This window comes from Gavialis gangeticus, unplaced genomic scaffold, assembly GCF_001723915.1.
Source record: "Gavialis gangeticus isolate Ggan-Ray unplaced genomic scaffold, GavGan_comp1, whole genome shotgun sequence".
NCBI lineage: Eukaryota > Metazoa > Chordata > Crocodylia > Gavialidae > Gavialis > Gavialis gangeticus.
In genome coordinates, this window is record NW_017729016.1 from 5,029,514 (window position 1) to 5,038,246 (window position 8,733).

Here is an 8,733-nt window from a genome sequence, read left to right on the forward strand (position 1 = left end):
TCAAGTCTGGGATCTGCCGCAGGGCGGCATCCCCTCTCCGCGGCCCGTGTGCTCCTCGGCTTCTCTGCCAACGCTTGGCCCCGGCATGCTAGGACGTGCGCTAAGCGCCCCCAGCTCACACGATACCAGTCACCTCCACGGCTTTGCGCCCTGACAAATGCAACCCCGCTGCAAAGGGGCTTCTTGCAAACCCCACAGGCCATCCAGCCCATTGCAAAGCCGTCCCTTCTGTTCTGGATTTGACCTCAAGGATTCAGCCAAAGGCCCTTACTCAGCCCTGGCCTGTGCACTTCTCGCAGGGTGTGCGTCATGCCCGCTTTGTAGCCCAGGAAGGCGGTCAGGTGGACCGGCTTGCTGGGGTCATCCTTAGGCCAGGTCTTCACCTTCCCGCGGTGGCGACGGCTTCTCTTGTGCGGGAGAAAGCCCAGGTGGCCGTGCCGGGGCGCCGAGAACTTGCGATGGGACTGGAAGGAGAAAACCAAACAGGATCCAGATTTACAGCCCACCCCGTCTGATGAAGGACCTGGAGCAAGTCAGCGGGGAGCTTTCCAGGGACTTCGGCAGGCGCTGGAGCGGACCCGGGCTTCCCCGGAGGGCTCCCAGCCGGCTGCTTGTTCCAAGAGGATCCATCAGCGAGACGACACATGGCAGCGATGTGAACAACCATGCATCTCGCTAGCCTTTCCGTGCGTTTTTAGGCATCCATTCACCCATTGCATAGGCGGACAGACCACTCCAGAGATCAAACTAAGTCTTCCCAGGCTGAGACAGGAACTTCCCTCATCTTTTCCAGTGAGTGAAGAGAAGAGCCCCCCACACCCCTAAAGCAAGGGGTTTATTTCAGGTTTATAAATGCAGTCCCCATGCCCGGCCTGGAAGGGTTCCTGCCTCTGAAAACCGCTGACTGGGATGAACTACATAAACCGCCCCGGCCGCAGTCTCCCTCGCGTCGGAGAAAGGGCTGTAAACCAGCGCCTCTTTCCATCCTGTTTCCACCCTGCTAGTTCAGTCTGCCGAGGGAGGATCCCCACCCCGCTCCCCGCCCCGCCAAAAGAGCAAACGCAGAGCTTTACCGACCATGGGGCGTCTTCAGCGCGGGGCAGCGGCAGAGAGAGGCTGTCACCCACCGCCTCGACAGTCTAATACCCAAGATGTTTATCGGCCCGAAGACACAAATTTAGCTGCTGGCTTCATTCAACGCGATATTCATTTCACACTCAGGCAAGCTGGCAGGCTTGGACACTCACAACAGTTGTGACGTGCTAAAGGTCACTGGCTGGTGTCTCAATTTACCCCTGGAAACACTCGGACATGAACGGGGTTGATCGCCGGTGCTGCCTCGGGCGTAGCCCTGTCGCTTTCAGCAAATGTCCTCCGTGAACCCAGGGCTTCCTCATCCCTGCTGGAGGCTCTGGGATAAAATTGGCCTCCCTACAGGGAACTTGAGGATTTATTTGGGGGCAGCAGAGGCATTGCCCTGCTCTGGGCAGCACACCCCAACCCTGACTTCTGTCCTCAGAGGTGGCGAGAACTGACCCTGGAGGGCATGCAAAAAAACCCCCAAAACCCAGGCAGACAAAATTGTTGGGCAGAGGTATCTTTTATAAAAGGTCTATAAAAGATATCACCTCGGCCCCAAAAGTTTCATCCCTTCGACCAACACGGCTACAACGAATAGTCCAACCCTTGGGCATGTATCACTGGGCCCTTTGCTCCTGGCTGAGCCCCTGCAAAGCTCATTGCAGGACTGAGGGCTGCAGTTTGAAGCAAGAGTTTTTCTCTGCATCAGGGCTTGAGTACGCTGTTTCCCCGGGCTCCGTTCATCCCGGCACACGACGGCTTTCGCTTCTCCCGAGATTAGTTAATGCACGGTTTAATCGGCGAGGATGCTTGAGCCCTTTCAAGCAGGAAGCTGCCATCGGGGTTCCCTGCCACCGTCTGCGTGCACGTGATCCCCCCATCAGACACAACAGCCCCATTGCACGGCATCCCTGACTCATCACTTGGGGCCAATAATGTCCATCTGGGACGCAGGGCGCTAATGACCCATTGCAGCTCCTTGGCGTCGGGTCAGCCTGTGTTTTGCAAAGCTCCCACGCTGCCAGGCACCTCCCTGGATCTCTTCCCACCACCCTCCCATCCGTCCTGAAAACAGTGGTGAGTAGGAGCACCGCCTCTCGCCTCCTGTCGCTGGAGGATGCGCGGCGGCACCGTGATTCTCAACTGGGGTCCGTGACCCCCTGCCCTGGGGTGCCGCGGGATCCTTCTCAGGGTGCCCCGGGGCACCCGATTCACCGGGGAAGCGCGGGGACTGCGACAGGAACGCAGGGCTCGCGGAGGGGCTTTGCCTTGCAAGAACGGCCCAGTGCCAGGGTTTCCTGATGCTAGTGGGGTCGAGACCCACTGGCCCAGGGGCGGCGAGCCTGCTTGGGGAGCCCAGCATGTGGGCGCCCCCCCTCGCTATTCAGCCCTGGCAGCAAAGCTCCCGCGAGTGCTGGCGCTGTGCAACAGCCCCCAGGGCCACAGGGGCTGGGGGTGCCCCAGAGCCCCCCCGCCTTGCCCCTTGCCCAGCTGCAGCCCCCTGTTCTGCTCTGCTGCCCCCTGCCGGCCGGCTCAGGCCAGCACGGCCCGCAACTACATCTCCCGGAATGCCCCGCGCCCGCGCATGCGCCGCCTCCTTCTTCCCGAGCGGCGCCGCGCTCCCCTCTCCACGCATGCGCCTTCCCTTCCCCTTTAACCTCTGGCCCCGGCCTGACCCCCCGGCGCCGCCATTTTGTCCGGCCTGAGAGAAAGCGGGCGCGATGCCGGAGGACTGGGACCACGAGGCCTACAAGAAGCCGCCGACGCGCACCCCGGTTACCAAGGACCCGCCCTACAGCCCGCTCCGCTTCTTCGAGAAGGTCTTCTACTATGGCGTCGACAGGCCGGTCACCTACTTCCGAGGTAGCGGGGGGAGGGGCAGCGCCGTGTCCACTACGGATCCCCGAGCCGGGCGGGGGCTGTGGGCGGGGCCTGCGCGTGGACATCTAAAATTGCCCCTCCCCCATCTCTGTCTCCCTATGCCCCCATGCCATCCCCTCCGGGGCGCAGAGTGGATGGACCGGCAGCATGCCAAGCACAAGTTCTACTACTACCACCGGCAGTATCGCCGCGTGCCCTACATCACCGAGTGCTGGGAGAACGACCCGCTGTGCGTCTTCGAGGCGGAGATGCAGTTCGTGAGGGACAGGTACGTAGGTCACCCGGGATGATGAACTTGTCTCGAGGAGGCCTGGTGCTGCAGCACTGCGTTTGGGGCCGGGGCTGGCTGGGAGGTCGGGAAAACGGGGGGGGGTTTTGAGGAGCCCTCATTCCTCTGTCCCCGCCAGTCTTTTGCAGCATGCCTGAATTGCACCCCAAGACACGGATGCAGTGAGCGCTGCCCCGTTTCTTCCAACTCTTCAGACAGTCGGGTTTGGCTCGGGCTTTTCATTGCACCCTCCGTTATAGCGGGATTGGTATTTGAAGTGTGATATTGTCCCGGTGCAGCTGGCTCCTCCTGTCTTGCAGGAAAGTCGATCGGGAAATTGTGAAGATAATCCAAGACAGGTTTAAAGCCTGCCAGTACAGGGAGGAGGAAGCTTACCTTAAAAACTGCGCCAAGGAGTTGGATCAATTTATGGAGGTTGCCAGAGCCTTTGAGCTCAGATGTAAGTAAGAGGAAAGCTGACCAGTGTTTTCTGAAAACTTGTTCAGGTTTGGCTGGGATGGGATAGGGGGAAGGAGGATGCTGTTAAGTCCTTATGCCAGGCTGGAGCCCTCCTGTGGAGGGTTGTGAGAAGTTGCCCTTTCAAACTATTCAGGAAAGACCTGGAGTTATACTGCCTTCATTTCCTCTAGCTACAACTTAAGCTGGGGGTGCACCAGAAGTTTTAGCACTGTCCTAGTTCTCTTCTAGATGCTGAGCTTGACATGTATCGTGGTGCTAGACAATGCTTAATGAAGCAGAAGCACAGAATGATGGAAGAAAGGAAGGCACAAGCCCAAGCGAACAAGGCCTGAATAGTTACTGCAGACGTAAGGTGCCAGGACATAGTATTGCATTATATGCATATTTGCACTGTGGTGTGGTCTGTAAGCTGTATAGTTTAACCCATACAATAAAACAGGCAGAGATCTCTGCCAAACTGATCCAGACACTGTGGCTTTGTTGTGATGTCTTATGGGCAAAGAAGAGCAGGTACCTTTGGGCTTCTTTTCTTTGCAGCGCTTTGGGGAGAGCTGTATTATCACTGCTGCTTGGAGTTTCTAGAATTCTGCTCAGACTAGTGTAAGGGTCACAGCAGCAGTTTCTTTCAGTCAAACACTGCCTGATCTTATGGAAAGAGCTAACCACACACTTCAAAATGGTGAGGATGTACTTGGACAGCTGCTTCCTACAGAGGGATATTGAAAAAGATAGCCTTAAAATGTTAAGACCATGCTGTTCATCAATTTTAAGAGTAGAAAGTGTTGGTGCCCTTTAGTGGTTCCCCTAGTACCAGCAGAATTCCTGGCCCTTTCAGGCTGCTAGGGAACTTCAATCAGCTGGTAGTTGCTTGGAAGGGAGGTGCAAGCTAAGCCACAAGTTGTGTTTGCCTACAGGTTGTAAGGGCTGCTTTTCAATCACATTCTAAACTCTCACAGGGAGCTAAGGGGTCTATACATCAACTGTAGTCAAATATTTGCCATCGTTGCTGAAGGCAGCCTAGAATTGCACTGCCATGACAGAATTTAACCTTTTAATAATAAAGCCTGTTTGTTGCACTCACTGTGGCCATTTTATGTCAATGTACATAATGGAAGTTCCCAAACCAACAGATTGCCCACTGTCAATTTAAAGTGATACAACCTTAAGTACCACCAGCAAATGTGTCATATAAAAGTAACTATAATACAGTTGTTAACATGTACCACTGACATGTGTCTGCATACCACTGGTGGTACCTGCTGCTATAAAGTCAAAGCAGTGCTAGGGTTATTTTTCAGGAAAGGCAGTGCTTTATGAGACAGTAGCAGCTGGCTGTACTTTCTCTCATCAGTCTCCTGTTTGCACACTTTTCCAGACACAAACCTCCAAGGTCCTTTTTCAGCAGTGCTGCAGCTTAACTCATCATTCCCGCATCTGTACAGTGTCCCCAGAATGGGCTCAGAGCACAACACACATTAACATCAAGGTCCGGTTCACTTATCACTTTATTTTCTTGTAAAAAAACATGTTAAGTTGTTGCCACAGCAGCTGCCTGCGTTCTCTGCACCGAGACCCTGGTGTGGGTCTTGGCAAGATGATCAGTGAACTCCTGCAAGGAAAAAAAAGGGTTTTTAATTCAAACACAAGATGGGAATTAACATGTCATGAAATCAACTGGTAATATTTTAACTGGTAAGATCAAGTGACAACTTGACTCTTTTTCCTATGGCACTAGACAATCAGGAGACAGCTATGGCTGTGCAAGCTTCATTTCACTCCTCTCTCACAGCAGTTGCCAGCCTGCTCCAGAGCACAGAATATCCTACTGGTGACAGCACATCTTGAACTGGCAGCATTTGCAGCCATGGGGGTTTAACTAATACTTACTTTCTCAGTTGAAAGGCAAGACTCACATGGCCCCTGCACTAGGGTTTGAAGTCACTATTGCTAGCAAAGTCCATCTACAGAACTTCATGCAACAGGCTCCAAGTTGTGCACACAAGATGTAGCAATTCCACATTCTTACCTGATAAGGAGACTTGGTGAACACAGTCTCCTTCCAGAGGTCAGGAGTTAGATAACTGTAAGTCTTGGAGATTGCATCAAAGGTGGCCTTAGCTATTGAGGGAACAGAAAACCAAACCAGACATCAGGTACTATGCATTACAAAGCAGCCGCCTGAACACCTCAGCAAGGAAAACAACCTACTGCATGAGTCAAACCAAGCCACAGAAACAAGTGTTGAGTTTGAAAAGGAGCAAGGAGACCATATTGCGAGGTCCCACTGCCGTGCATATTAAACTCATTTCCTTTCTCTCTCCAATAACGACAGTTGCACCATTTCAGACAGACGCAACTGAGCAGAGCTGAGAGAGCTTTAAACAGAATGAAAACAGAAGAAAAATTGGCATTTTACTGGGCAGCACCTGGAATATCTGGTACAAGAGATTTAAGTATTTTTCCCAAAGACCAATTTGTGTTCTGCAGTCTGGCAGCACAGACCATCTGATTTCCTGTTTGACCAGGATGGGGGTTTTCAAATTAATAAGCAAAAACACTAGTGCCTAAATGGACGGTTTAGTTGCACACTGAGACTAACTGTGTCTGAGAGGTAACAAAATGACTAGAAGTCCAGCTGACTAGCAGGGAGTTGATAGCCTCAAACTTACCAAAGTTGCCCAACGTGGCAGTACAGCCCCTGGCTGAGGTGTAGCAGTCATCAATCCCAGCCATCATCAGCAGCTTCTTGGGAACCGGGGCCGATACAATCCCTGTCCCACGGGGTGCTGGGATCAGACGCACCAACACAGACCCACAACGGCCTGTCACCTAGTCCAAGAGGAAAGGGGGTTAAGAACAACAAAATGTGTGTGTTCACACCTGAAAGCACAGCACAGGACTACAGGATAAAGCCAACCAAGCCTTACCTTGCAGGGTACAGTATGGGGCTTGCCAATCTTGTTACCCCAATAGCCTCGTCGCACTGGTACGATGGATAGCTTAGCCAGGATGATTGCCCCACGGATAGCAGTGGCAACTTCCTTGGAGCACTTGACACCGAGACCAACATGTCCATTGTAGTCACCAATAGCAACAAAAGCCTAAAATGAAGAAAACCAAACCTTTAGTAGGGCTACAGCACTCTGCTTACACACACAGCCTCCCTTTCACCACATCAGAAAGGATCCTGCCACAATGCAAGGAAACAGGACTCCACCCCACAGCCCAGAAACGAAAAATCTGCCTCTAAGGCTCCTTCCTGACAGGGGTATTCCAGCTCTGTTCTCTGTACCGTACCACATACAGCAAAGCCAGCATCACACCCCACTACAACCAGTTGCAAAAGCAACTCCAGCTAAAGCCTGAGCTCAAGGAGAGCTGGGCCCTAAAGATCCAGCTATGCTTGTTTCTGGTCCAAGGGCAGCGCTGGATGAATGGGAAAATGGGTCACCCAAAGCCCTCCTGAAGCCACAGCCACTGAGCACTTCCATAGGCATTGTAATTATTCCCCACTAGAGTCACTCCTGTGCATGCCATGAAGGTTGTATTCGCACCTTTATGGAAGGAATGGATTATTTACCATCCCAACACTGCACCCCAGGAACATCGGCATCACAACATACCCTAACTGCAACAATTAAACTGAGGCAGGTACTGCTCTGGAAACATCACCTTGAACCTGGTACGCTGACCAGCCCGGGTCTGTTTCTGGACAGGCATGATCTTCAGAACCTCATCCTTCAGGGAAGATCCCAGGAAGAAGTCGATGATTTCTGACTCCTGCAGAAATCAAAGTAAATTAGTCCATCACAACAGAAAAGAGTGCCAGGCTGGGTCAGCCCAGCATCCTGTAGACATCTCAAGGGTGATCTATCCCCAAATCACTATTTCAATATTCACTACCCCACACTGCATCCAGCATTACTGGTTTAGGGATGCCAGAGGAAACCTTTCCAGCCATTCTGTTCAACAGCAAACACTATACCCATTCCCCACGAATTCATCCAGCCCCATTTCTGAGCTCAGCTATGGTGTGTCTGCCTCCACCACCTCCTGTGGCAATCAATTAACTACACACCACTTGAAGAAGTACTTTCTCTTGTTAGTTTTATAAACCCATCATCTTTTAATTTCTGTGGGTGACTGCTGTTTTAGTATTTTGGGACCTGGGAACAGTTCCCTGTTCATTTGGTCTAACACCCACCATGATTTAATAATCTTTATCACCACAAACCTTTACCAGATCCCCCTCAGCCTTCTCCTTTTAACTAAGGAGCCCTAGACTTTTTACGGTCTTTCCTGGCAAGGCAATTTCTCCATGACCCTGATTCTTCTGGTACACAGGACTACAACCAGACAGATTTAGGATACAGGATAGTCTGGTGGTCTAAAGATGAACCTCTTTCAATAAAACCAGCCAGCCACTAAGGTATTGGATACCTGCATAATCTTTTGCAGTAAATAGTGTTCTTAAATACTCAAAAAGTACCATGCATCTTGAAAGACATAATACAATCTACATTTGCATGAGCAGACTTCACCTGGGTTCCCTTAAATAACATCTGTTGCATTAAATCACCAAACTGGCCTACTTTATGCTACCTCAAGCAGTGCATTAAATAAGGATTTCCACTACCTCAAAGGAAGGTGAAACAGCACATTTGGGGTCCTTGTGTAAAGGTCTATTATCTATTAACAACCAACCCTGAAAGAGATCTCCTTGACAAACGTTTTATAATACAACACCCATTCATTTTGCAGACCAGCACATGGCACAGGAGTTCAAATCCTCAGTCTCTACCCATTCATATCCCCTTACCTTGATTGGAAGGGAGAAAAGATAAATCTCTTCAAGAGACTTGATTTTCATATCCTTGACCAGGCGGCCAAGCTTGGTGACAGGAATCCACTGTAAAAAGAATATCCAATGTTACAGACAACTGGGGCTGGAAGGAAGCTCAGGTCACATCTAGTGCAACCCCCTGCTCCAAGCAGGGCCAGCCCCAGCTACATCATCCCAGCCA

General features: G+C 51.7%; 3 protein-coding genes across 3 annotated transcripts in view; 1 reads left to right on the forward strand and 2 right to left on the reverse strand.

The window, feature by feature from the left end:
- Positions 1–2,109, reverse strand: part of RPL3L (ribosomal protein L3 like) — a 31,553-nt gene extending 29,444 nt beyond the window's left edge. The window contains exons 1-2 of the mRNA XM_019512725.1: positions 1,078–2,109; positions 272–464 (exon numbers count right to left, since the gene is read on the reverse strand). Of these exons, the coding sequence (XP_019368270.1) occupies positions 272–464; positions 1,078–1,080 (196 nt within the window). The 5' untranslated portion in view covers positions 1,081–2,109. The remainder of the gene's footprint in view (positions 1–271; positions 465–1,077) is intronic.
- A 641-nt stretch (positions 2,110–2,750) lies between these two features.
- Positions 2,751–4,176, forward strand: NDUFB10 (NADH:ubiquinone oxidoreductase subunit B10). Its single transcript, XM_019512726.1, has 4 exons — positions 2,751–2,943; positions 3,091–3,229; positions 3,550–3,689; positions 3,938–4,176. Exons 1-4 carry the CDS (start codon positions 2,802–2,804, stop codon positions 4,039–4,041), a joined length of 525 nt encoding a protein of 174 aa, XP_019368271.1. The 5' UTR covers positions 2,751–2,801; the 3' UTR covers positions 4,042–4,176.
- A 1,023-nt stretch (positions 4,177–5,199) lies between these two features.
- On the reverse strand, positions 5,200–8,637 carry RPS2 (ribosomal protein S2). Its single transcript, XM_019512727.1, has 6 exons — positions 8,529–8,637; positions 7,382–7,489; positions 6,637–6,810; positions 6,379–6,538; positions 5,736–5,827; positions 5,200–5,318 (listed from the first exon to the last, which is right to left on the reverse strand). Exons 1-6 carry the CDS (start codon positions 8,577–8,579, stop codon positions 5,238–5,240), a joined length of 666 nt encoding a protein of 221 aa, XP_019368272.1. The 5' UTR covers positions 8,580–8,637; the 3' UTR covers positions 5,200–5,237.
- Between the last annotated feature and the right edge of the window lie 96 nt (positions 8,638–8,733).

Coding starts and splice junctions, on each gene's coding strand:
- NDUFB10 (XM_019512726.1), top strand. CDS start 2,802: ATGCCGGAGGACTGGGACCACGAGGCCTACAAGAAGCCGCCGACGCGC. Junction 3,230..3,549: donor ATGCAGTTCGTGAGGGACAG/GTACGTAGGTCA, acceptor CCTGTCTTGCAG/GAAAGTCGATCGGGAAATTG. Junction 3,690..3,937: donor CAGAGCCTTTGAGCTCAGAT/GTAAGTAAGAGG, acceptor GTTCTCTTCTAG/ATGCTGAGCTTGACATGTAT.
- RPS2 (XM_019512727.1), bottom strand. CDS start 8,579: ATGAAAATCAAGTCTCTTGAAGAGATTTATCTTTTCTCCCTTCCAATC. Junction 6,811..7,381: donor GTCAGCGTACCAGGTTCAAG/GTGATGTTTCCA, acceptor TCTTCATTTTAG/GCTTTTGTTGCTATTGGTGA. Junction 6,539..6,636: donor CCCATACTGTACCCTGCAAG/GTAAGGCTTGGT, acceptor CTCTTGGACTAG/GTGACAGGCCGTTGTGGGTC.